Source organism: Megascapheus bottae, chromosome 17, assembly GCF_031878675.1.
Source record: "Megascapheus bottae isolate mThoBot1 chromosome 17, mThoBot2.hap1, whole genome shotgun sequence".
In the NCBI taxonomy this organism is placed as follows: domain Eukaryota; kingdom Metazoa; phylum Chordata; class Mammalia; order Rodentia; family Geomyidae; genus Megascapheus; species Megascapheus bottae.
In genome coordinates this window covers 43,816,345-43,842,914 of record NC_143525.1, presented here as the reverse complement: position 1 = coordinate 43,842,914, position 26,570 = coordinate 43,816,345, and the positions used below count along the sequence as shown (strand labels likewise).

The 26,570-nt window shown below is 61.8% G+C and overlaps 2 protein-coding genes and 1 pseudogene across 15 annotated transcripts in view; all 3 read left to right on the top strand.

The window, feature by feature from the left end:
* The window catches only part of Bcas3 (BCAS3 microtubule associated cell migration factor), a 481,230-nt gene extending 472,217 nt beyond the window's left edge, over positions 1–9,013 (top strand). For 7 of the 13 annotated variants that reach the window (XM_090351166.1, XM_090351162.1, XM_090351164.1 and 4 more), the window contains one exon: positions 8,212–9,013. In XM_090351166.1, coding sequence (XP_090207292.1) covers positions 8,212–8,360 — 149 coding nt within the window. In that variant the 3' untranslated portion in view covers positions 8,361–9,013. Of the gene's footprint in view, positions 1–4,568; positions 4,660–8,211 lie in introns of all 13 variants that reach the window. The other 6 variants (XM_090351165.1, XM_090351161.1, XM_090351158.1 and 3 more) reach the window with 2 other exon arrangements.
* A 5,791-nt stretch (positions 9,014–14,804) lies between these two features.
* Positions 14,805–15,421, top strand: LOC150051965 (uncharacterized; annotated as a pseudogene).
* A 108-nt stretch (positions 15,422–15,529) lies between these two features.
* On the top strand, positions 15,530–23,898 carry Tbx2 (T-box transcription factor 2). Of its 2 annotated transcripts, none has more exons than XM_090351154.1 (7): positions 15,530–16,306; positions 17,379–17,646; positions 18,573–18,719; positions 19,875–19,951; positions 20,049–20,224; positions 20,577–21,193; positions 23,345–23,898. In XM_090351154.1, exons 1-7 carry the CDS (start codon positions 15,912–15,914, stop codon positions 23,798–23,800), a joined length of 2,136 nt encoding a protein of 711 aa, XP_090207280.1. In that variant the 5' UTR covers positions 15,530–15,911; the 3' UTR covers positions 23,801–23,898. The 2 variants fall into 2 exon arrangements, with proteins under 2 accessions (XP_090207280.1, XP_090207281.1); XM_090351155.1 differs by having other exon boundaries at positions 15,531–16,306; positions 20,049–20,212.
* Positions 23,899–26,570: the final 2,672 nt, after the last annotated feature.

The window sequence follows — 26,570 nt, the reverse complement described above, 5'->3', positions numbered from 1 at the left end:
GAGCTTGGTACAGGAGTCTAGTCAGGGCTCTGCCTCTGGCCATCATGAAAGCCCGCTTATTCCGGTCTCAAATGCCTGTGCTGTCTGCCCTGTCCCTGTGTTTAGTGTGCTTTGAAGGCCGAAGGCCCAGGAATCTCCCTGGCTCAGGGTTTCAAGTTACGTGAATATGGTACATGTGGGGCTTGGGGCCCCAGTTAGTGTGGCATGAGTGGGTGATCCTTCTGCCTTCTCCTTGGAAGCTGAGACTTGGAAAGGCTTGGATGGTGTGTGTTTCTTGGAATTGTAACCACCCTGCTGGTCAAGTCTTGCCCTGCCTGGAGGCGGTGCAGCAGCCTGGCTGTAGACTATGGGCGCCTGGGACAGACAAGGTTCTAGCTTCCAACCTCCAACCAGCACCCTAAAGCTCAGACCCTCCTCACCCTTCACTGCTCCCCAGCATTTCAAAAGGATCAGACCCGGTGTGATGGATAGCCCCCTTCCTCACTCCTGTGTCCCCCTTTCTTTCCTGCTCTTTTCTCCCTCTCCAGTATTCCATCGTGCTCATTGTGACTCTGTCCCTCCTGGGACCACTGGAGGTTTGGAAATCTGGCCTCCTCAGGCACTATCTCAGCACCACCTGTCCTCACATTCTGCCGGGGGCTGGGAGGCAGAGGAGTGCAGTGTGCCCTTTGCCCAGTTTTCTGGGCATAGAGAGGCTCTAGCATGCTTTCACATCAGAACGCCCCCACCCCTCCCCAGGCCCACTGAAGCTCTGACGGGCCCATTCATGGCCCCTGTGACACAGGAAGCGGTCAGGCATCCACAGTCCAGAGTTCCTAAGATTTCCCTTCATTCTTGGCAGCAGAGAGTGCACGTGGGGGCAGAGAGCCTGGGCCCGGACCTGTTGCCATGATGTTCGGGGTGTCAGTGCCTGAAGTAGTCTGGAAGAAAAGTTGAGCAGGTGGCCGATGGGTTGAACGAGACTCCTGCCCTGGAGGCCACCAGCGACACAAGTCTGTGGCACAGGCCTGCCAGGGGTGTGGGCTCACTCATACATGCTAACCTCCTAAAGAAGAGCGGGCTGGAGCTGACCTGGTCTCCTCCCAGTTCCCTGGTGGGAATAGGAGGGGGACGCTTGTCCTCTGCCTGGCAAGGGAACCAGAGGCCCTACTGAAAACGAAAGGAAGAGAGCACTGACTCCTCCCTCAGGGAGCCCCTAGAGTGGGAAAAAGGTTCCCTGTCTGTGGGTACCTCTGCAAGCTCTGGAGCCTTAGGGCCAGGCCGAAGGGGGAGCCTAGAGGGCACAAAGAGAAGGTAAAGGGGAGCAGGCAGCCATGGGCGTGGGTAGGCAGAGTGATGGGAAAGCACGTCCTTCCTGTAGGCTGCCCCGCTTAACAGCTGTGCTGTTAACCTCCTAGCAGGTGCCCTGGGTAGGCGAGCACTGGTGGCTCCTGCTTCTAAACCTAGCTACCCACGAGCCTGAGATCTGAGGATCGTGGTTTCGTAGGCCACCAGGCAGGAAGGTCCAGGAGAGCCTTGTCTCCACTTACCACGGAAAAAAGCCGGAAGTGGTGCTGTAGCTCACATGGTAGAGTGGTAGCCTTGAGCAAAAGGGGCTTAGGGATCATGTCCAGGCCCAAAGTTCAAGGCACAGGACCAGCCAAAAAAAAAGAAAAACATGCCCTGGACCTGAGCCTGGCTCTGGCCCTGAGGGTGATCTCTGACAGTGCCAGCTCCAGCTCCGCTCCCCCTCACCTTGCAGGCCCTGGGCCGGTGTAAGACAGTCATGTCTGCCAAGGCCTCCACTAGTTGGCATTTGGGTCAGCTCTCTAGGTTCTGGCTTGAGAAAGCTGCCAGCCCTGCTTAGCACCCTGAGCTAGTCAAGCCTGCCTGCCCCCCTCACCTCTCACTGCCAAGTGCTGTTTCGCAAAGTTGGTCTCCCAGGCTGTTTGCAGGCGTCTTGCTGATCAAATATCTGACTTGGGTCAGACACCACGTCCACATCATTGTAGCAGACCTATAGTCTCCTGGCCTCCTCCCACTGAAGAACAGTGCTAGCATGTCTAATCTTTTAATGAGAGGGACACACACACACACACACACACACACACACACACCTGCCTTTCCTCCCTCAAGCAGAAGGGAGCTGAAGTGTGTGACTATTTGTCACAAACTTCCCCTGAGCCAAGCATGAGACAAGACAGGGCAGTTTGTCTGGTTGCTTTGTGCTGTTTCCATCCCCAAGCCTGGGCTGCCACCAAGCCCACCCCAAGCAGGACACCCTCCCCAGGTAGGACACCCTCCATGCCCTCGCTCATGTGGGAGCCTGGGAGGCGGGTCTGGTGGTGGAGGAGGTACTGGTGCTTGTCAACAGGGCTGAACATGTTTCTGTATTGGAAGGTGTTTGCAAAGAGGCAAGCACCTCTTTGAAATGAGAGGAAAATGAAAAGCTGTAAACATACCTGCCATCTTCTTCCCTGGGCCATTTCTTGATTAAAAAGAATCTTCCCCAGGCGCCAGTGGGGGCCTGGCTGGCAGAAGCCCCTGCTGGAGAAAGAGGCTGGAAGGGGACGCTGAAGTCCTGGGGATCGTCACAATGACTAATTCAATTGCCACAATAATAGTAACTCACATTTGCTGACTGGAAGCTTTAAGCACTTTGTGATGTGCTCTCCATGCATTATTTAATTTCACTCTTACAACCGGGCTAGGAAAGAACATTGTTACCCTCGTGCTCAGGAACCTGAGGCATACAGGTTTGAGTAATGGGTTGTGCTTGTGACCCCTTCCCTAGACTACTTCCACTCACTGACTTCTCAGGCAGAGGCTGGGCAGGGTTGAGGAGAGCTCCCCCCACCCCTGCTCCCTGCCAAAAGTAGGCGGGGCCTGAGACAGAGGCAGACTTCTCTCACCAGGTCTAATCCCACTCCTACTAGGCAGCCTGGGTGGTTCACTTAGAACTGGAGTTGTGGCCACAGCCAGGGCCCAATAAAAGTGCTCTGCTAATCCCTTTAATGAGCAGCCCCTTGGTGCCCATGCAGAGCAAGGCTGGCTGGAGCCTGAGAGGAAGCCAGGGGGGCTGCACTCCTTTTTGTAGTGGGCGGAAGGGCCAGGGATACCCATGGGGGCTGGGGCGTGGGCTCCAGGCACCCTGTCCTCAAACATGCCCTCCCTGGCCCATCTTGGGTCCCCTCCAGGTCATTAGGATTTGTGTGCTGTATAAATCGCTTACCACAATCAAAGATGCCCCCCACACAGTCCAGACTCAGACAACACTCAGCCCCAAAGTAACGTTCATCCGGGCCTTCTGCTGGGGTCCTCACCTAGTCTAGCTTTCCTGACCAGCCTCCAGTGCTCACCCAGGCCTGGTACCTGGACAGCTCCTCTTCTCCCAAGGAGAGGGAGAACCAGACATCATGGTGTTGGAGTGTGAAAAACAACGTATCTGTCGTCTGCCCCACAGCTCTCAGGAGCCAGGCTTTCTGCTCACACCTTGGCCAAAGGGCTGGGGTACCCACTGAGAAGCAGGGGCACATTTTGTTGTGGCCGCCGTACCCTCTCTCCTCACGTAGACTCTTCCCTGTGTCTCCCTGAGTGGACACACATAGGCAATCCAAATCCCTTCTCTCCAGCCACCTCTCAGCCCTCCGATACCACTGGACATGGATAGGCGCCATGTGGGGTAGGGATGGAGTTTGCATAAGATGAGTTTCTGCCCCTTCCATCACCCCTACCCAACAGCCTTCTCCCCGGTCTGTGCCACAGAAAGTGGGCTGTGGGCGTCCAGCCTGCTTTCAGCAGGGACTGGAGCCAGTAGTGGGCATGATGGCCTTCACAGCTCCAGTTCTCCCTCTGGAGGTGAGAAACTCGGGGCACACCTCCCATGGGGCTGGGTGTCCCCAAAGAATGTGGGACCACTGGCCATGTTCATCTGCCCTACTCGAGGGTCTGGAGAACAAGCTCAGTCACAGCTCATTTTCCCACTGGCCCAAATTCCCAAGCCTCTCGGGGTGGAGGAAGCGGTTGAGGACCCGTCCCTGGTCACAGTGTCCCTGGCATTGTCCTGGGCCCTGGCGTCTTTCTGGTGGGCTTTGCATACAGGTGTGTCCCTACAGCCGGAGGGCTGCAGAGCTGGGGGGCAGAAGGGCTGGGAGTGGGGAGGAGGGCCACACCCAGCCAGAGTGGGGGTTCTAAACCATAACCTCCGAGTGTCCCGAACACTGTGCAGCCTGTCTCCTTTCCTTCCTCCCCTGACAAACCACCTGCATGGGACTCGTCTGGCACTGCATGGCCGTAGGTCCCTGTCGCTCCCTGTCCTGAAGCCCCGCGCTTCCTGTGTGACTCCTCTTCCCCTGCCCCATACAGCTGGGGTCTGTCCACAGCCACCTCCACGTGCATGTCCGTGTCCATGACTTCCAGAGTCCACAGCAAGCTCCCCGCACCCCCCCCCACTGCTTGCCGAGATCATGACTTCCGGAGTCCACAGCCAGCTCCCCGCACCCCCCCACTGCTTGCCGAGATCAGTGTACTTCTCCATCATTGTCCATATCTTGTCCAAAAAGATTCCTCAATGCTTTTCTTTCCAAAAGGGAAAAAAAAAGGAAAAAAAAAACAATGCCAACAGCCCAGCGTCCGTGAACAGCCCAACAGTAACAAAGCAGGCATTCGGGATGGAGGAAGGTAAGGCCACACATTTCCATCTGCTGCTTGCTCCTCGGGCTGGGCAGCTGGGGTGACTGCAGTGGGGATTCTTGTGTGCACCCCTCCTCTGCACCCACACACTCTTCTTTCCATGTTGGGAGAGGGGGTGCAGCATAGAGAGCAGGCACATAGAAAATTCCCCAAGAAGCAAGGCTCTGATGACCCATGCTTGTAATCTTAGCGACTCAGGTTCAAAACCAATCAGGGCAAGAAAGTCCATGAGACTCTTATCTCCAATAAAAACTCAGGGGCAGCACACAGGCCCTGAGTTCAACCGTAAGATGGGCACAAAATAATAATGAACAAAAATAAAGTACCCAGAAGGGCTGGGGGCCTGGCTCAAATGTAGAGTCCCACTTAGTAAGCGTAAGATCCCAGTGTACTAAAATCAAAATGAAAAGAGAACTGCCCAGGAGGCTGTCCCAGAGCCTGCAAGACTCCTGGTTCTTTTACTTTTGGTCCATTCTGGAGAAAGTCTTCCTCTTACCACATCATTCATTCATTCATTCATTCATTCTGGGCATGATTTCTGAACACTTTTTCAGGCCACGGATTACCACTGGGAATAGAGGAGGCACTCCCTCTCCCGCAGGGGCCTCTCTTCCTCAGGAGGCATACCTGGCTAGAAGTCAGCATGGAGCTTTGCAAAGCTTTGGAGAATGGCTGTGTCCGGAGCCCGGGAAGTCTGCTGGGTTTTCAGGCATAGGAAGTTGCATGAGCCCAGATCCAGGAACCTAGAGCCTAAAGCTGTCTGCACAGTTTCTTTCCTGGGGAGCCACAGGGAACACGTGAGTGAGCTAGGCCGGAAAAAGAAGGCTTTTCTGGTAGGGCTGGGAGTTAAGATTTTTATCCTGAGTGAGCTAAGGAGGGGCAGAGAGAATGTAGAGGAAAAGCAAGATGAGGTTTGTACTTTGAGTGGAACAGTCTGGAAGTGAGGAGGCTCGGGTGGTAGGGCCAGGTAGCCGAGGCAAGAGACATCAGGAGACACAGCTGGCAGAGCCTGAGTACCATGGGACATGAGGGCAAAAAGAATCGGGCCCACTCCATCTTACTCAGGCCTACGCAGGAGGAGAAAAATGTGAACAGTCCAGGCACAGTGGCCCAGCCTGCCATCTGAGCTACTTGGGGAGCTGCGATTAGGAGGCTGATGGTTCAAGTCCAGGCGTGACTGAAGTCTGTGAGACACCCCTCCCTTCTCAACCCATAGCAGGGAAAATCGGATCACGCCTGTCATTCCAAGCCATACGTAAAGGTGAAATTGGGAAGATGATTCCAGTCTAGCCAGGCAGAGTTCATGTGACTCCATCTTCACAGAAAGAAGCGGTCATTCTAGCTGCAATGGGAAGGAAGCAAGACCCTAGCTCAGAAATAACCAGGGCGAAAAAAAAAGGCTAGAGGGCACAGCTCTGCATGAGATTCTGGGGTGAAACCCTCGTACTGCCACACAACAAGAAAAAAGAAAGGAAGAAGAGGAGAAAACAGAAAATACGAGCAAGCAGCCGGGTGATGCCTGGCCCCAAAAGCAATAAATCCATTTTGTAACTGTCCCACACTGTCACGTGATAAATGGGGTGTGTCCAGTCAGACTCCTGTGATGGGGTCGCTCAGGCTGCTGGGGTGTTGCTGGGGCCTGCAGCATGGGATGGTGGGATGCCCTGCTTGGACCCAGGCTCTGGTTTCTTTGGCTTCCTTGGCAGTGTGGACGCGTTGCATTTTGCATCAAGATGGTTGGGGTTGTCTCCATGCTGGTGCCTTTCCTGCTCCTTCCTCTGGGGCTTGCTTCCTGGGAGCTGGTGCTCATCCTATCCTGAGGAGCCCCTACTTTCCTGGCTACTGCCTGCTCCTCTCCTGCCCTCCTGGCCCTGCTGTCAGCGCCCCCTAGTGCCAGGTTGGCTGAGCTGGAGAGCAGAAGCTTCTGAAACCAAGTTTGCGGGGAGGGTTGGGGGGGGGCAAACCCTTGGCTTATGGCGGAAGGGGTGGGTGTGTGCTCTTGGAATCTTCCACTTCCACACATAGAGTGCCCAGAGCCTGGTCTTTGCTTCCCTATACATTCCCTCTCCTGTATACCCCTCCCCCAGTATTAGGGTGAGGAAGAGATCCTGTCCTGCACCTTCCTGCCTTGTTTTCTATCCACACCCAGTTATCTTTAGACTTTTCCAGAATCGAGCCCCCCCCCCCCAGCAGCCAGTGTCTCTTGGAGATCAGGCACCACAACCAGGCCTCTGCCTAGTCCGCAGTCCCCTCCTTCTGCTGTGTGCAGTCTGCTGGGAGGCTCTGGGGTCCTGGGGTATGCATCCAGCCTGGGCCAGACCAGCATGCCCACTGCAGCCTAAGCCCGATCCCCAGTCTAGGTGCCTTCCTTTTCCTTGCTGTGTTCTGTGACTGCTGTTGAGCCGACTAAGTACCTCAGGGGTGGCCTGCAGAGTGTGGGTCAGTCGTCAGTTCCTGGCAGCCCAGGGGTCACCTGTTTTCTGGGTGTGTGGCGGCAGGGGCTGGCATGTAGTGGCGTGCACACTTCGCTGTTCAGGTAACTGCCTTAAGGTTCTGTACTCCTGAGTCAGAAAAGCAAAGGCCACAGTTCCAAGCAGGCTTACCGTGGACACCAGTGGGCCTCAGGTCCCTACATCTTGGCTTAGGGAAAACTCCAGAGACTACTTAAGCAGCATATATATCCCCTGAGTCCACAGGGATGGGTGACAGGGACGGGAACTAGACACCTTCAGAAAGCTGAGAAGTGCTCCCTCCATCCTTGCATTCCACAAGCCGGGATCCTGTTCCAAACCCCTTGCCCTAGTTTCTGTTGTGGGATGGAGAGATAGTGGGGCAGTTAAGGTACCCATTACTAAAAGAGACAGGATATGGCAGGGGCTCGCATGCCCAGTAGGGCTTACAGCCTACTTTGTAGGTCAGGTCTCAGTGTGTTCCTTCCGTGGACTCCAGGAGATTGGGGGCTAAGAGAAGGGAGAAAGGAAGCATTCAGGCAAATAGAAATCCTCTCTCCAAATACTCTTCCCCCCCAAAAAAAAAATCCCTATTGCAAGGAAACAAGACGTTTCCAGAATGTACCAGGGCTGAGCCTGGCCAGCAGGCGGGCTGTGTGAGTGAGAACAAGTGACCAAGTGGCTGAGCTGAAGCAGCCATCTAGGGACTGGTGAAGCAGGAGTGGAAAGGGAGCTGCTTTCCTCCCACCTGGCTCTCCCTGCCTGCCTCATGGGCAGATCCAAGACAGCACACTGTGGAGCTGTGTGTGTGTGTGTGTGTGTGTGTGTGTGTGTGTGTGTGTGTGTGTGTGTATGATCTGTCCCATGCACAGACAGATCAGCAGTGGCCATAGCTCTGGTCTGGAGGGATTCGTCCCCTGGCTGAGTCTTCTGTGAGTTGCCAGCCGGCTCCTCTGGGAGCAGGTGAGAGGCCCCTGCAAACGGATTGTGAGCAGACCTAGACGTGCCCTTCCTGAAGAGCTGTGCAGCCCAGATTGGGCCTCCGTTCCCATGCCCCTCTGATCACGCCTGGCCCTCCTCTGTCTTGCAGAACTTCAGCGAGAGGGAAGCATCGAGACTCTGAGTAACAGTTCAGGCTCCACCAGTGGCAGCATCCCAAGAAACTTCGATGGCTACCGGTCTCCACTCCCCACCAATGAGAGCCAGCCCCTCAGCCTCTTTCCCACGGGCTTCCCGTAGGTACCAGCAACCTGCTTCTGACTGGCTGGCCTACTCACCCACTAGAGGGAGGGGGAGAAGCTCCCCTCTGGCCTCCCTCTTCAGCCTCTGCTCCTCTTTCATCCACCACCTTCCCTAAGCTTACTGACAACAGCTGCCCGTCCTGGATGAGAAGAGACCCTTCAAAGCACCTCGGCGCACCCTGACCTCTGCCGCTCCTGTCCACGTGGGCTGTGGCCGAGACAGACTGCAGAGTTCAGCCCCCTTCTCATTTGCACATGATGTCCTATACTGGATCCGCTTTTGTATTTCCTGACCATACCCCCGGGAGCCTGGAACAATGACCAGATCTTGGAGCCTGGGTGGGGTCAGGTGGCCCTTAGTGAACAATCTCAACCCCACTGTGGCTGTGAGCCACACTGCCCCCACCCAGCTCCCTTGCACAGCCTCCCCAGCGTGGGATAAACTGAGGCCCAGTGTACTAGAGAAGGAAAATGGAAGGAGAGCCCTCCCCTTCCCTCTTGCTTCCCTGCTGGCTCATGGAAAGACTTTTTTCTTATCTTCAAGCCCTTGTACCCTGGTCTTGTGCTGTTTAGTGAAGGAAACCTTGGTTACTGAGGTCCTGTCAAAAAGTGCACGTCTTGTTCAATAAATCACGCTGCAATTGGTGTCTATCCCTGAGTTGTGGGGGTCAGGATCCTCTCCAACCAATGCTGGGCACAGTCTTAGGGGCCTGGCTTATGCCCCAGCTTTCCACACCCAGCCACCCATGTATGACTAAGTGGAGAGCTCGTAATAGGTAGAAAAAAGGAAGGAAATTTTATTCTAGAATTTAGATAAGGCCTGGTTTAAATCAATTCTCCAAGTTGCTTTTTCTTTCATTTATTTATTTAGTTTTGATGATCATGGGGCTTGAACTTGGTGCCTGGGCACTGTCTTTTTGCTCAAGGCTAACACTCTACTACTTTGAGCCATAGCCCCACTTCCAATTTTCTGGTGGTTAATCGCAGATAAGAGTCTCACAGACTTTAGTGCTTGGGCTAGTTTTGAACTGCAGTCCTCAGATCTCAGTCTCTGAGTAGCTAGGATTACAGGGGGAGCCACCAGCACAGCTCTTCAACTTTATTGGCTGTCGCCAGAGATCGTGACTTCAGGCTTGGACCTTTTTTTTCTTTTTTTTGGTGGTACCAGGGTTTGAACTCAGGGCCTTGCTTACTCGGCTGGTACTCTCTTATTGGAGCCCTGTCTCCAGCCCTGCACCTTTCCCACTCATGGTGGTCAAGGCCTGACATGCCCTGGCATGGCTGCTGAGAAAAAGTTTGGCCACACCCCTGGCCTTGTCTTCAGAGCACCTCGGAACTGGCCCCCTTTTCAGGCAGTACGTGATGCTGGCTAGAACATCAGGTGACAAGCTCCTGGTTTTGCTCTTTCCCTCCTCTCGGGAAGGAGGAGATAGCTGCTGGGCGGCAGGAAGGAATGTTGCACAGGAGATGTTCATGGTAGCCCCACCCCCACCCTCCTTTCTGGCCACCCTTCTCTTCAAATCCAGGGAGGCCTGGAAGGAAACCCACTGAGCCAGGTATGTTCTGAGGTAAAGTTTAATGAAACAGCCACAGAAAAATTGAGTTCACAACCTTCCTACCCAAGAACCCAGCTGGCACTGACGTGATGCCAGCTCCCATCCCCTCCTTGGCATTCAGGAAGAGATGTAATCTTCAGTCCCCTTCACCAGATCAGGTGGGCGTGTGGGGAAAAGAGGTCTGAAGGGCTCTGCAGGGCTCGGGAGATGGTCCCTTCTGCCTGAGCTCCTATGGAATGAGAAGACCTCTGGCAGAGTGAGGCATGCTGGGAATACATAAGGTCCTAGAGGGGGAGGGGGGCGGAGGGAAGGTTCCTGAAGCAACCGCTGTTCCCCCCATTTTAACATAGCAGCATTAGATATTGGTGTGCCTGCTGCATCCTCTACTCTCAACTAGAGCAGAATTGCAGGCAGAAGGGGTCAGGGAGGAGGATTCCCCCCGCCACTCGCCTGCGCACACTGCCCACAACCTGGCCATGGGGGAGGGCTCCAGAAATTCCAGGAAGCATGAACCCCTCTGTCCCCACCCTAGGACACAACATGATATAGGGCAAAAAAATTTTGTTCTCAGGTGCACTCTTTACCATACAGAGAACTGGTCGGTGGCCTGGAGTAAGACTTTCTCCCTGGCCTTCCCTTCTAGTGGGGGCAAAACAGCTGTGGCCTCCTCCAGTCAGGGAAAGTGGTGGGTGGAGGGCTGGACTGGCTGGCTGAGCTTGCAGGACAATCTGGTTATTCATCTGCTCACTGGGCAACTCTGAGCTTGTGGGGGAAGGGTGAGGATCAGAGAGCACAGATAAGCTGGCCCCAGGGCGGCTGCCAGGGCAGCTCAGGTTATCAGAAAGGCCCTGCGCCTGGCCTCTGGCTAATTGGAGAGGTTAGGGACCCGCCATGGCCTGTAATCTGCTGGAGGTGAGAGCTGGGATCTAGGGCTGAGGACCTTCTTGTCCACCGGAGAACAGCCAGCCTCCTGCCCCCTGCAGACAGCACCCTAGGCAAAGCTCTCCCAGCACAGCTCGATAGCATCACTTAGAAGAAGGGCATCAGAACATAAATCTGTTTGTGACCAAGCCAAGTGACCTTGAGTAAGACACGTGATGTCCCCAATTCTCACAGTACTACCTGTTCAATGGGTAAAACACTGGACTGCCTCTCAATCTGATGAGAGAAAAATAACCCTTATGGCTTGGAGAGAGGATAATGGGAGCTGCGATGGTGACTCAAATGGGACAGGACTGTTTGGGGTCCCCAAGCAGACACCAGAGCCAGCTAGCTCCTCCGCAGGCATGCAGAAGCCAGGCTGAATCAACACATGGCTGAGACGGAGAATACTGCCCTTTTTATTATTATTAAAGAATTTATTAACATTGATTTTTACATCACATTTCAAATGTCATGTTTAACAAACAAATATTCAAGAAGGGAAGCTCTATATACAATCACTGGCACTTAGATTTTAGAACATAATTAAAATTAAGCTGAGGGTTTGTATGTCATAGGTACCTATTAATGTGAATTCTGTCTTAATGCCTATTTGTTTCATTTTTGCAGACTAGATGGTGTCTAACACTTTTCCATCCTCCTTTGGCAGATGACAAGCCCTGAGCCCACAGAAGGGCTGGGCTTTGCCCAAGGTCATAGAGTCACATAGTCAGGCGACCCCTGTCTGCACTGTGCCACTTCCTGTGCTTTATACAGCCAGTTCACATACAAGGGCCTGAATCTGAGATGACCTCTCTGTCCCACACAATCCAGGACACATCCCATTGACCCTGAGAGACAGAGACAGACACAGAGACAGACAGACAGACAGACAGACAGACAGAGACAGACAGGGAGAGGTGGGAGAGGAAAAAAGGAAGGGAGGGAGAGAGGGAAAAGAGAATCTCAGATATCTTGTATCCAAGTCAAGACCCCACTGAAAAGTGAAGGCATAGAGTATCTGCCATTCCTCTGGGAAGACAGCCATGGCCTGCCTCACCATTAGCACCTAGACCCTCTTTTAAGGTTCCTAAGGTTCCGTTCCAGCTCTGCTGTGCCGAGGAGGGTGTGGGAAGAGGGAAGCCCCAGCAGCAGCGGGCGATAGAGGACAAAGGGGAAGTTGCGGCTCTTAAAGCAAAAGTCTGGAGGCCGACAGGGTGGGCCAGGTAGCTCCCTGGCACTGGGGGATGCCAAGGAGGCGCAGCTGGAGCCCAAATTGTGGCGCCAAGCCTGGCAGCTCCTCCAGAGTCCCGCCCTCCGCCCGGGGGCCTCTCCTAGAGATCCTCCATGCTTTCGGCCTCTCACGAGCCTCTCGACCCGCTCCTTTGTATGTCAGGGCCGTGCGCGTCCACGCACACGCAGGTTGGAGCACACTTCACCTTTGTCGACCCCCGTGGACCTGACCCGCGGAGCTGCCGCCCCAGAGCCCTCGGGGTTGTGAGACCCCCCGCCCCGGACGCCGGGGACACTCGCCCTCGAGTGCAGCGGGGCCACGGTCGTGTCCCCTCCCCAGCCTCTGAGGGCCACGTCCCTCGCGGGCCCACGCGGCCGCGCTCCCCGCCCCCCCCCCACGGGACTGGGCCGCCCCGGCCGCCCCCGCGCTCCTCCAGGCCTGGCGGGCCGGCGTGGGGAGGGGTCGCCGCAGCCCCCGCCCCGGCCCCGCCGGCTGGCTCGGCCCCGCGCGGGTAATTGGGGCGGCGGTGGCTCCAGAGAGACTGCGCGCCTGTCAGCCGCAATTTGTTTAAGTGGACGGGACGGGCCGGGCCGCCGTGGGCTGGGGTCACCGGGGCCGCGGCCCCCAGCCCGGGCAGCCCGGGGCCCGACCGCGGGGGAGCCCAGCCGGGCCGCGGAACCGGGCTGCCTGGCGCCAAGGCGAGGCGAGGCGAGGTCGGGCGGAGGAGCCGGGAGGGGAGCCTCGAGGCCCGCAGTGTCCACGGGGCGCGCGCACGCGGAATGGACGCGCCCCGGCACCCAGCCACCAGTCATATTTGTAGGGCCACACCAGACGCCCCAGCTGGGCCGGGCACCGTGGCCTCCACCAGCGCTCGAGATGCCCAGTGATGCGCCCGCCTCCGCCCCGCGTTCCCGCCCCCCCGCCCGTCACGCCGACCACCGCACTCCGGGGACCCCCGCCCCCGATTCGGAAGATGCGCCCGGAGGAGGTTCCCGCAGTGTCTGTGAACTCGACGCGCGGGCGGCCAGGCCGGGGACCGCGGTCCCGCGCCTCCTGGGCGGCCACGCGAGCTCCTCGCTGCGGGGAACGCGCCGGTCCTGTCCGAGCGCCGGGCCCCGACGCCCGCGCGCGCCCGGCGTCCCCGCCCGGCACCGCCTCGGAGCGGGAGGGGCGGCCGAGCGCGCGTCCCCCGCCCGTCTGCGGGGCCGGCGCGATGCGAAGTGACAGGGGCCGGAGCTTTGTTGTGGAGCCTCGGCCGCCTGGCGCCAGCCGCCCCCGCCCGCGCCCTCCCCCCGGCCCCGGGCGGCCTCCGAGGCGCTCCCCGGGGCCTCTTAAAGAGACACGCACACTCGGCCCCGGGAGTCCCCCGGGGGCGCGGGTTCCGAGGAAGGGCGGGGGCGGGGAATCTACGCGGGGGGGTGGGAGGAGCCAGGCCCGGAGCTGCCGGCGCTGCTCCCTAGGCGCCCCCGCCGCCCCAGCGCCAGTTTTCGATGATCCGAGAATATTCCCAGCTGGAGTTTGGCGGGGCTGAGGGAGGGACGAGGGCGGCGGGGAAGGAGAGGAAATGGACGCCGAGCCCAGGGTCCGCCGCCGACCCGGGGGGTAATGACCGGACGCGGGCGGGGCGCAGGGTCCCGGGCTCCGCGGGTGTCCTCGAGGTCTCCAAAGCACAGCCTGGGCACCGGCGCCAGGATTCCCTGGGCAAATAACCCAGGCCCCGGCCGCCACTCCGCTTCGTGCCCGACCCAGGAGGACGTCCAAAATGCCCCCCAGACGTCTGTTCTCCGGCCCGGACAGTACCGGTCCACGCGCGCAGACGCACGGCTGTGCGATGCGCTCTCGGGGTTTCCGGGCTCCGCACGGGATTCGCTGGCTGGGGAAGCCGCGGTCCCCGCCGGCCGAGCAGGTGTGCCGAGCGCGTCCCTCCCCGACACCGCCGGCGCCGGCGCGGAGCTGAAGACGCGCCGGGCGCAGAAGGCGCCGGGAGCGGACGCCCCGACCTCCGGAGCCCGCGGGGCCGGCGCCCACCAGGGCACCGCTAGGAGTGATTATTCCATAGGAATCGCCACCTGAGCCGAGGTGCCGGCTCCAAACAAGAATAGGAAAAGATCGCCGCCGAGGCCGACCCCTCCCGCGGGCCTGGACCCCCGCACGGTCGGGGCGCCCGGCCTTCACACCCAGTCTAACCGAGGCTCCGAGAGGGCGCCCGGGGTCTCCGGCGGTGCAGGTGGACGCACCCCTCGTACCATCCTGCGGAACGCCACCTCCAGGAATGGCGAGGGGTCCGCGCCCCAGCCAGCTGCAGGCAGGTGTGTGGTCGCCTTGCCTTCCCCAGCACACCTGGAGACACGGCTTCCGATGTCCAGAGCACCACGCAGGGGGAAACACACTCACACTCACTCACACTCACACACACGCCCGGCCGGGGCTGCGGGAAGACCGAGAACGAGGAGCGATGGTGGCGGCGGGGCGTCGACCGCGGTGCTCCCCCACCCACCCCAGCCCCCACGCACGGCCCGGCGTCCCCGCCCGGGGACACCTGCGAGTCCCCAAGACACCAGACGCCGGGGTTAGGAAGTACCGGGTGCAGCGAAAATTCGTTCGGTCGCGGGTGGCAAATCCTTAGTCCGGGCCGGGCCGGGTGCCCCCAGTGCCCAGCGGAAGATGCGCTCGCCCCCCGCCCCGGGGCCCCCGCCCTCCCGGCCGCCCGGGGATCCGGGCTGGGTCGCGGATGCAGACCCACGGACTCCGGGCTGCGTCCAGGGCCTGCTGGGCACTGCAGGCTCCGCCCGAGTCTCCCCGGGAGAGGAGGCGCCGGCCGGAGGACCCGGCGTTCCCCCGACGCAGGGCCGCGCCCCGCTCCCTGCCCGGTCCGCTCCCCGCCCGCAGGGCTCGGCCGCGGCCCCACTCACCGGCTCCCGCCACCTGGCTTCCGCTCCGGGGCCTCGGCCTCCCGAGCCTCCCGACCAGCCCGCCCACCGGCCTGGCTTTCCAGCGCCCGCAGCCTCCCTCCGGAGCGCAGAGACCCGGGGCGGCGACCTCGAGTCGGGTCGGAGGCCAGGCTGGGCGCGCCGGCCGGAGCGGCCGGGCCTCCGGGCCGGGCAAAGGAGGGCGCCCCCTCTCCTCTCGGGAACGTGTCTATGCTTTGCACTTGGGGCCAGCACGCGGCCAGGGGTCGTTCCCACAGGCCTGGGGGCCCGGGCGCCCCCCGCCTCAGGCCCTTTCGGCGGGTCAGGTCGCCCCTCCACGCTTCCCAGTCCCCGCGCAAGCTGCCGCGGGCGCGGGCGGCGGGGTGGGGGCCAGGCCAGGGGGAGGGGTCTCGGGGCCCGCCGGCCCGTCATTGGTTAATATTTTATTCTGTTGACATGTTTTCTTACTGCCGAGGCTTCCGACACCTTCTCCCCGGCCCCCCCTCCCGGCCGGAGCTTGGCCTGAGCTGTCAAAACCCCGCCCCCGGAGACCCACAATTGGTCCAAAAAGCGTAAAATCAGCAATCAAGGGGGGCCTGGCTCGTTAGCGCAGGGGATCCGAGCAGGGCAGGACATGTGAGATAGTCACAGTTTTCCAGAGATCACGACAAGATCTAACCAGTCGCGCGTGGTCCCCGGCGCCGGAGCCGGTCGGCCCAGCCCAGCCTCGTCCACAGCCCCCTCCGCCCCCGCGCCCAAAGCCCCCCGCGCCCCCGGCGGAGCGCGCGGGACCGGGAGCCGGGAGGAGCCTCTGCCGCGCCGGCCGCCCGGGCCGTCCGTCCGTCCTCCGCGCGCGCCGCCGCCCGGGCCGGGGGTCCGAGCCGCGCGCCCCCGGCCCTGGCCCCCGAGCGCCGGGGCCGGATGTCCCGATGAGAGAGCCGGCGCTGGCAGCCAGCGCCATGGCTTACCACCCGTTCCACGCGCCACGGCCCGCCGACTTCCCCATGTCCGCCTTCCTGGCGGCGGCGCAGCCCTCCTTCTTCCCGGCGCTCGCGCTGCCGCCCGGCGCGCTGGCCAAGCCTCTGCCTGACCCGGGCCTGGCGGGGGCGGCGGCCGCGGCCGCAGCGGCAGCAGCCGCGGCCGAGGCGGGGCTGCACGTCTCGGCCCTCGGCCCGCACCCGCCCGCCGCGCATCTGCGCTCGCTCAAGAGCCTGGAGCCCGAGGACGAGGTGGAGGACGACCCCAAGGTGACGCTGGAGGCCAAGGAGCTGTGGGACCAGTTCCACAAGCTGGGCACGGAGATGGTCATCACCAAGTCGGGGAGGTAGGGCGGCCGGCGGGCCGGCGGGCCGGCGGGCTGGCGGGCGGGCGGGCGGGCTGCGGGACGGGACGGCGCCCACCCACGGGGAGCCCGGGCTCTCGGCTCCCCACGGCGGCCCCGGAGCCACTGCTTCGCCCTAAGTTGACTTTTCTTGTTCGGCGTTGGAGCAAAAAAAAAACTGCAAAATGAACTAAAACGAAAATGCGGTCCCGAAGAATAGTCCCAGCCGTGCTGAGCCTCGAAGCTGAGGAGGCCCCGCGGCTCGGCCCGGCCGAGCTCCTCAGCCCTGCGATCTCGCCTCTCTGCCCGGGCCCCGTCTCCGAGGCCCGGGGAGATGCAGCATTTCCCGGATTTTCTGCTACGGCCTTGAAATCCACAGTGGGACTCGCATCTCGCTACCCCCGGGCCGCCCTCCGGGTTCCCGAACCGGAGCCCACGGGCTTGGGAGTCTTGTCCCGACTGTGGGGCTCAGAGCTCGGGACACATCAGCTGCCCCCGGCCTTAAAGAAAACGGAAAAAAGAGAAAAAAAAATGCCCCAGTCCTCTATACTTCCACTCTTGATTTAGCCACTGGAATCCAGGCCTCAGGCTCCCCCTGATCCCGCGAAAGACAGGGTCCCGAGAGGGACTGCAACCCAGCTCCCCAAACACCTTCCAGATTTACGCTGGGAGCTTTTGTGACAAGCTTCTGTCTTTCCGGGAAACACAGATGTACCCACATGCGTGAATGCATGCATTTCTCCCTGAAATACAGGGAGATTCAGAAGAAGAATGTGTATTTCTAGAGGGCCTAGATTTCTTTTCTGTGAATCAGCTTTCATCTTAGATCAGGGGGAGAAAGGAGAGTGTGCAGATTTAGGTTTTAGGCCTCAGAAGAGAGATTCACGTAGGCAGAAGTGGAAGTAACCGCTCGGACTGGGCAGAGCAAGGGCCCCAGGCAGCCAGGGTTAAGGAAGAGTGCCATCAGGGAACCTCTAGGCAGTGGGGTGCCCTGGGGGAGAAGGAAGGGGACGGGCCCCTCTGCTGTGGAAGAGCTGGGTCGCAATGGCATCTCCCCCCTTCCCTCCCTTCCAAGGCGGATGTTCCCCCCTTTCAAGGTGAGAGTCAGCGGCCTGGACAAGAAGGCCAAGTACATTTTGCTGATGGACATTGTGGCTGCGGATGATTGCCGGTATAAGTTCCACAACTCACGCTGGATGGTGGCGGGCAAGGCCGACCCTGAGATGCCCAAACGCATGTACATCCACCCGGACAGCCCCGCCACGGGGGAGCAGTGGATGGCCAAGCCTGTGGCTTTCCACAAGCTGAAGCTGACCAACAACATCTCCGACAAGCACGGCTTTGTGAGTGCGGGCAGAGCAGGGTGGGCCTGAGAAACCCAGCACTGCCCCAGCAGCTGGGCCCTGGGATTTGGTCGGGAAAGCACTAGCCAAACCCCCAGAGAGTCCCGGCCCGCGGCAGAGGCCCGCCGTCCAGTCCTGCTCTCCAAGCTTGCAGACAGACAGATCCTCTCTAAAACCTGGGGAAGGATAGGTAGGGTGGACGAGCTCCAGGCTGCCCACAATCTGCTTGGATAGGCCTCTGAGGGAACCCCCAGTCAAGCCACGCTGGTGCCACCCAGACTGAGGAAAGCACCCTGGCTCTTTGGAAGGTCATCCTAGTGTGGGCCTGTAAGTGCTGAGCTTGGAAAACCAACTCATGACCTGCTCCCCCTCCCCCAAGACCAGAAAATTGGAGTGTTCAACAGCCCCCACCCGAGCCTCCTGAGGACCTGTCCCTCATCTAACAAACAGATGTGCCCAATCTGGAGAGGGTATAGTCACTCTCCATTTCTTCCTGAGTCCAGGTTCAGCATATATGGGGGAGAGGGGATTCTATAAGGCAAAAAGGGGGGCTTCCCATTCTGCTAGATTCCCATCATTGAGCCCTCACCCCCAGGTCAAAATTCTCTGGATGTGGCATTTCTGGGCCTTTGTAATGCGAAAGGAAGGAAAGTTGAAAGTTAATTTTCTGCTGTAGTTTTGTTTCCAGTATGTATGCGTATGCCAGGGGAGGAGTTAATGGAGAGAGAGGGAGAAGCTCAAAGAAAGAAATTAGTGAGAAAAAAAAAAAAGAAGAGAAAATATAGGTGGAGATGGGGGGCGAGGACAAACAGACCTAGAGAGAGAGATGGAGGTCAGGTCCCCGGGGAATGGGGGAAACAAACCAAAAACACAACCGAGGGAGGCCAAGGGCTGACGGCCGCCGCTGACCGGCGCCCTTCTCACAGACCATCCTGAACTCCATGCACAAGTACCAGCCCCGCTTCCACGTCGTGCGAGCCAACGACATCTTGAAGCTGCCCTACAGCACCTTCCGCACCTACGTGTTCCCCGAGACCGACTTCATCGCTGTCACCGCCTACCAGAACGACAAGGTGTGCGGTAGGAGGCGGTTCAGCCCAGCACCCCCGCTTTCCAACCTCCCGTGGCACAACCACCCACCCTAATGCAGCCTCTCTCCCCCCTGATCACTGTCTACCCAGGATCACCAAGTTTCCCAGCACCCACAGAATCACCACCTCCCCCCTCCCCCCCAGGCTCTCTTTCCAATGCCCTACACGTACACACTTGCTCCCCGGGGTGTGCTAACAGCTGGCACTCTTTGGGGCGGAGATGTTTACTTAGCAATTAGTAGAGACTCCAGCCCGTGCTGACATTTTTACATTTTATTCGTTTATTTCTTGGCTTGGAGATGGAAATTTAAATGGAAAGAGGGCGCCTGAGGCCATCTTCCCAAGCTAAGAACTCTGGGCCCAGTTTATCTTTCCTGGGGAAGCCAGAGTCAAGGACAGGTGACAAGGTGGCTGAAAGCACCACTGCCACCAGCACCACCCGCCCACCCAGACACCCCAGCTACTTATCTAGGTTGCTCTGGGCCCCAGACCTTTTGGGAGATACTGATTGAGTTCATCAAGTAAAAGGGTTTGTTTGTTTGTTTGTTTGTTTCTATGTGCCCTCTACTCTTTTTCTCTAGGGAAGCAAACACACACACACACACACACACACACACACACACACACACACACCCCACCCCACCCCACAGCAGGCCTGTAGTGTGTTCATTAGTGTCCAGTGAAGAAGTCCCCAGTATCCACAGCAGTCGCTGTGTCTTTGTGTACCAGAACTAGGTGGGAGCCAGTGAATTCGTTTGATTCAGGGAGCACTAGTGTATTCCGCGTGTGTTTGTCTGTGTGCAGCCCTTGAGTTGTGAGGATTTGTCCTTGCCTGGACCTGCGGGCTCGCGTGTGTGCGCCGGGCCTGCCCAGGTGCCTGCAGGCCTGCCTGGGCGGGTTCGGACGCAGCGCCCCCAGCTTCGGGCCTGTCTGCCTGCGGTCAAGAAGTGTTTCTTCTGACACTGTCCCCCAGTGCCCACCTGCCGGCCTCACCTTGGACTCCCAAGGCAGGCTGGCGCGCACAGATTCTCAGGTCTCCATTGGGCGCCCCCTTCCCGCGGTGACTGACCCGGGGTGCCCTCGGGTCAGGCTGCCAGGGCCAGGTCCTGACCTGGCGCTGCCTCTCTGTCCCCACAGATCACACAGCTGAAGATCGACAACAACCCGTTCGCCAAGGGGTTCCGGGACACGGGAAATGGCCGTCGGGAAAAAAGGTGAGGGCTGAGGCCAGAGGGAGGGCGGGCGGGCGAGCGGCGCGTGGCGGGGAGCGGGCTGAGGACGGGCGCTGACGCCCGCGCCCGCCCGTCGCAGGAAGCAGCTCACCCTGCCCACCCTGCGCCTGTACGAGGAGCACTGCAAGCCCGAGCGCGACGGCGCCGAGTCGGACGCCTCGTCCTGCGACCCCCCACCGGCCCGGGACCCGCCGCCCTCCCCGGGCGCCGCGCCCAGCCCGCTGCGCCTGCACCGGGCCCGACGTGAGTTGCCTGGTTGGTCCTGGACGGGGCGGGCGAGGAAGCCGGGGAGGGGGGAGCCCTTGGAGCGTCCAGCTGGCCTTCTGAAGGCGAGCCACTCACTTGGGAGGCCCAGGGCGAGGCGCGGGGGCTGGCAGGGTTCGGTCCCCCCGGACTCGCGTGGAGGGCGGCTGCAGGGCGAGCTCGGCCCCTCGTGGGCTGCGAGGACGCCTCTGCGGGCTCTTCCCGGGCGGTGGGAGTGAGGCTTGGCCTCGAGGCCCTCGCTGCCTCTGGAAGGTCCTCCCCAGCCGGCCTTCCCGCCTTCTCGGAGGCGAGGGCTTCCCCGGCACGCGGCCCCCCTGACGGCGCCCCGTCCCTGTCCCCGCAGCCGAGGACAAGCCGTGCGCCGCGGACAGCGACCCCGAGCCCGAGCGCCTCTGCGACGAGCGCGCCAGCGCGGCTCTAGGCCGCAGCCCGGCGGGGGACCGCGCCAGCCCCGCTCGGCCGGCCGACCCCGAGCGGCCCCGGGAGCGGCGCAGCCCCGAGCGGGGCGGCGGGGACGGCGCGTGCGGGCTGCGGAGCCTGGAGAAGGAGCGCGCCGACGGCCGGCGGAAGGACGAGGGGCGCAAGGAGGCGGGCGAGGCCAAGGAGCCGGGCCTGGCGCCGCTGGTGGTTCAAACGGACAGTGCGTCCCCGCTGGGCGCCGGCCACCTGCCCGGCCTGGCCTTCTCCAGCCACCTGCACGGCCAGCAGTTCTTCGGGCCTCTGGGCGCCGGCCAGCCGCTCTTCCTGCACCCGGGACAGTTCGCCATGGGCCCCGGCGCCTTCTCCGCCATGGGCATGGGTCATCTGCTGGCCTCGGTGGCGGGCGGCGGCGGCGGCGGAGGCGCAGGGCCTGGGACAGCCGCGGGGCTGGACGCCGGCGGGCTGGGGCCCGGGGCCAGTGCCGCCAGCTCCGCCGCGCCCTTCCCGTTCCACCTCTCCCAGCACATGCTGGCATCTCAGGTAAGACCCGCGCGTCGCCTCCTCCAGGGGGAGGCGCGCCGAGCTGGGCGGAGAGGCGCCTAGCGCTGCATCTGGAGGGAGAGAGGAAAGCCGCTTTCCAGGATAGCTGGGTCGGGGAGATTCATGTCATGGCCAGAGCGCTGCTTCTCGATCCAGTGTGGCCTTGGTCAAGTCCCTGGCCTGCTCTCCTTAGGCCTGGTTCCTTCCCTGGAACCCCAGGCACGAGGGAGCAGCAGTCAAAATAACTCTACACTTCCCTCCCTTCCCACTGGTGGGGTTTGTTTGTGTCCTTCACCCTTGTGGCTCAGGAAAGTTTTCCTGAGATGGCAGACACTTGCCTCACCATCAGACCTGGAAGGCTAGGGTGACTGGACAAATGGAGGACGAATGGTCACATTATTTTCAGGACCATTGACCTCCAAACTGATCCATCTCCCAGACCATCTCCCAGACCCTTTCAGGACCTCCAGGAAATCCTTTGCCTTGGCAAATAACTAGCTTCTCTCTCCCTCTCTCTCTCTCTCTCTCTCTCTCTCTCTCTCTCTCTCTCTCTCTCTCTCTCTCTTTCTCACACCACACACACACACACACACACACACACTTTGAATCCCCTCAATTCTCCGAGTCAATCTCAGGAAAGGCAGCTGAATTCTCCAGATCCCCATTGAAACTTTGAGCTCCCAGAAGAGAGTTTATGAAAATGTGGCCAGCAGCACAATAAGGAGATCCGACGGGGCGGGCGGCCTCTTTGGTTACTTGGGTGGAATATTCCCTGTGGAAAGACTTGGAATCCCTTCATTCATTTACTTTCCTCTGAGGTTTCTGGCAAATTGAACTCTTGAGATCTTATCTCAAAAGAAGGAAAATAGGAATTCAGGTCTGAGAAAATTCTATTGGTTCAGGAGCTAAGATGTTTTTTAAGTCTTGGGTGTGTGTGCTGGTGGTGGAGGGGGTGATCCAAAATTAGGTTTTTTTTATTACTTAAATAGCTATACAAATGGGGTTACGATTCCACAGTCAGGTTATGAGAACCATGCTTCTTGGTTGGCCAGCATCACCCTCCTTCTGTTCTCATCCATCTCCACCTCCTCTCAGGGTTTAGCAGAGCTCACCCCCAGAGTATGTGCACGGTTTGAGGCACTAACATCACATGGTTCCCTGGGCTGGAGACATGTTTCTAGAGAACAGAGTCCAGGGCTTGGAGAGTTAATCTGCACAGAGGACTCTCCCCTAAGCTCTGGTGATGACCTTGGGAATTGTGGAGGTCACAGGGAAGTCAAGGCTTCTAGTCACATCCTGGCCAACAGGTGCAAAGCCCGAATGGGGGCCCTCAGCTCAGCAGCCAGGGTCCCTGGAGCTGCTGGCTGCTTCTCTCCTGAGAGGCCAGACCTGAAACATCCTGTGTGTCTTGACCCCCTGGAAAGGGTATCCCCCCAACACACACTGAGCTGCCTCTGCCTCTCATTGTTCTCTCTCTCTCTCTCTCTCTCTCTCTCTCTCTCTCTCTCTCTCTCTCTCTCTCTCTCTCTCTCTCTCTCTCTCCCTCTCTCCCTCTCCGTCTCTCCCTTTCTCTCTCCCTCTCCCTCTCTCCCCCCCTCTCTCCCTCTCCCTCTCTCCTTCTCTCCCTCTCTCTCCTCTGCCTCTCAAGGCTCTGCAGGTACCTAGCCCCTAACCTCTCTGCCCTCGTCCTCACGCCCACAGCCCGGGGAGTGAACCCTCCTCTCCAGGGTCAGATGGTCTGCAGTCGGGCCTGGTGGGCCCAGCTTTGCCCAGGGGTTGCCTGCCCAGCTGCGGGCGCGGCCGAGGGGCTGCCAGGCCTCTGTGGAGCCCTCAGGCCGGTTTAGGAACTGGTTGGCATTTGTGCCCGGCTCTTGGCAGGTGAGCGGGCAGGAGACCCCGCCAGCTGCTCCCCCAGCCTGTGCGCGGGGGAGGGCGGCCCGTGGGCAGACAGACCCCCGCCGGCCGCGCCCCCTCCCCTCCGGGCCTTTGCTGTGCCAGCTCAGCCACCTGCTGTCCCTTCCCTTACCCCGGCCACAGCTGGCACCTTCGCGGAGCGCGGGGCGCTCGTGACCCGGCTTTGGCCCTGGCGCCTGTGTGGCTGAGGCGTGGGGGCGCGGACGCCTCACCCCGTCTCCCCCCCGTTTCTTCCAGGGAATCCCGATGCCCACTTTCGGAGGCCTCTTCCCCTACCCCTACACCTACATGGCGGCCGCCGCCGCCGCCGCCGCCTCGGCCCTGCCCGCCACCAGCGCGGCCGCCGCCGCCGCCGCCGCCGCCGGCTCCCTGTCCCGGAGCCCCTTCCTGGGCAGTGCCCGGCCCCGCCTGCGCTTCAGCCCCTACCAGATCCCCGTCACCATCCCGCCCAGCGCCAGCCTCCTCGCCGCGGGGCTGCCGGCCGACGGCGCCAAGGCCGCAGGTGGCAGCAGCCGGGAGCCCAGCCCCCTGCCCGAGCTGCCCCTGCGCAAGGTGGGGGGCTCCTCCCGCGGGGCCCTGTCGCCCAGCGGCTCGGCCAAGGAGGCGGCCAGCGAACTGCAGAGCATCCAGAGACTGGTGAGTGGGCTGGAGAGCCAGCGAGCCCTCTCCCCGGGCCAGGAGTCGCCCAAGTGAGCGGGGGCTCCCGGGCCGCCTCCGCCGCGCAGGCCTCCGGGCTGCCTGCCCTGCTGCCCGGGACACAAACAGCACAGAATGGGTATTTATTTAAACAAAGGCGCGAACGCCGGTGGCCGCGGCCAGCCCCAGCCTCGTCCGCGAAGCCCGGGGCCGGGACTCTTCCCCGGGCCGCCCGGAACGCGCCCGGGAGCCCCGGCTGCCTCCACGCCCGCTCCACGTCTAGTCACACCGGCCGAGGGCCCCTGGGCTCCCAGCACGGGGGGGCTGGGGTGGGCCGGGGCTCCTCGCAAGCGGGCGGTGCATGCGCCACGAGTGGGGGTTTTGCACAGCCCCTGCGGCCGGGGTGGGGGTGCCCGAGCCCGTGGACGAGAGGGGCGTGCGATGGGGGCACCCTGTCCTTCAGCCCTCCCACCCCGTCGAGAGACAGGCACCCCCCCTTCTCCCGGGTGGCGGGAAGAGTTGGCACTTCTTCCTGCCGCGAGTCCGGGGGCGCTATTTATGAAATAAATGGTAATTTGTGTACAGAAGCGTGAAGGTCCCCATCCGCACATGTGTAGAGTTTACACACCGCGGGTGCCTAGACGGGGCGGGGAGGGGGCGTCCGCCACGACCGAACGACGCCAACAACAACAACCAAACACCGCCGCCGAGCGCGACCGAACCACACGGCGCCGCGGGGCCCGGTGAAGGCGGCGGGGCTGCGCGCGTCCCCGGAAGGAAGGACGAGTCCGGCCGCGCGCGCCCCCGCCGCGGCCTCCCCGCGCCCCGCCGCGGCCTCCCCGCGCGCCCCCTCCGCGCCCCCGCCGCGCGCCCCCGCCGCGCGCCCCGCGCCCCGCCGCGGCCTCCCCGCGCGCCCTCTGCTGGCCGCTCGCCGTCGGCGCCCCCGCCCCGCCCCGGGCGCCGCGTGCCTGGCCGCGGGAGCCCACGACGCGGAGGGAGCGGCGGCCTGCGCCCCGGACTCGTTTCCCGCTGCTCCGCGGTGGAGGCCAGCTCCCCTCCCCGCCGCAGACCGGACCACGGGCCTCTTCCTCCCGGGAGTTCCTGGGACCCCAGCGGGAGGCATCCCCGCCTGCCTTGGCGTGTTTGGCGGGTGCCCGGGCTTGAACTCGGGGCCTCTCACGGGCTTGGCTCGCTCGCTCTCTGGGTTGGGACTTGGATGGCTTGCGTCAGGCCTCCAGGCCAGTTTTTTGCTGGTCCCGTGGAGATGGCGTCGGGGCTGGCTTCGCGAGCGGACCCCTGGAGCTCAGACTCACGCGGGACCCCGCTCGGCCTTCTGAACCCCGAATTGGCGCGTTGTGCGCCAGGCCGCCCCGGAGAGGCCAAGTCGGGCCTGGAAAGTTCTCCTCGGGAGGAACTCAAGGAAACCCCTTGTGGGGCTCGGGACCGTGCGTGGGGGAGACCCCCTCCCTCCCCGCGGCCGGCCGGGTCTAGCGGGGCCCAGGTGGGGGCCCGCCTTGGCTGGTGGCTCCCCAACGCCCGCTCCGCCCAGGACAGTGGCCTCCGTCCCCGCGTCGCCCCCCCCCGGCCCCTTCACCAGTCGCGGGGCCTTGCGTGGGGTGGACAGGGGGGGCAGTGCCACCGCCTGGCCCCGGGCTTTGAGCCCCTGGACACCACACCACACCGCTTTAACCTTTGGGATTCCTCGAGTGGCAGGTGACGGCAGAGGTGGGATGGACGGAGGTGGGGGCCCCAGGCTGTGCTGAAGCGGGGTGCGGGGTGAGGGGGCTCGGCTACCGCAGGGCGGGCAGGGACCCCGGGCCCCGTTTCTCCGGGGCTACGGGCGCCCCTGCAGTTCCCAGGCGCGGGAGGGGGGCGGACGCGCTGGCCTCGCGCGCTTCTCTCGCGGGGCTTGGGGGGCTGGCCGGGTGCTGGCCGCGGGTTCGCGGCCCGGGCTGCGGTCACCAGGGGGCAGCACTCGCCAGGGGCCGCGGCGGGGGGGGGCGGGGGTTGCCCCGGCGACAGAGTGTGAGGGTATTCGGGGCTGGGGAGCAGTTCGGGGCGACCCCCCATCCCCGCCGTCGGCCACACCCGCGCCTCGGGAAGCTGCCACCCAGCGCTTTCCCGGGCCCCCACCGGGAGCTCGAGTGCGGCCGCACGGACCTGCGGCCGGCGGCTGGGCCTGGGCCCAGACAAAGGCCCGGCGGCTCCCAGGCCCAATTAAGCCGCTCGCCGTGCCCGCCTCGCAGCCTCATTGTCCCCGGGGTCGCCAATTAGTCCCGGCGCCCCGCGTGCCCGCCGCGCCCGCGCCCCGAGGCCTGCGTAACCCTTCAGGGCCCGCCCGACCCCGCCCGCGCGGGCTCGGGCCGGAGAGGCGCGGGCTGAGGGCTCGCGGGGCCCGGTGGTGGCCCGGCCTCGGGGACCCCGCGGGGACGCGGGGACGCGGGGGGATGGCGCGCGCGGCGAGAGCGGCGCGGGACCCCTAGCGGCCAGCGGCGGGATCGCAAGATCGAGGGGACCTTCGTGTCGGGGTGACCGTCTTCCCAGCCCTGGCTCATCCTTCGCTTCCCTTCTGATGTGTCACAGAAGATCCTGGGGCTCGGCCCTGCTCCCGGAAGCACGTAGAAGCGGGGTGCACTCCCCCACCCCAGGGCAGGGACTTCCCTGGGGCCGCGTCCTCCTTTTCCCCAGGGACGTCCACGCTCGAGCACCCTGGCTGAGGCCCTGGTCCTCGGCTCGCCGGATCCTCTCCCGTCGGGTGCTTCTGGCAGCGCCCTGGACGCCCGGGGCGCCGGGAGCCGCGTGGGGGCGGAGGCCTCAGGCGCACGGG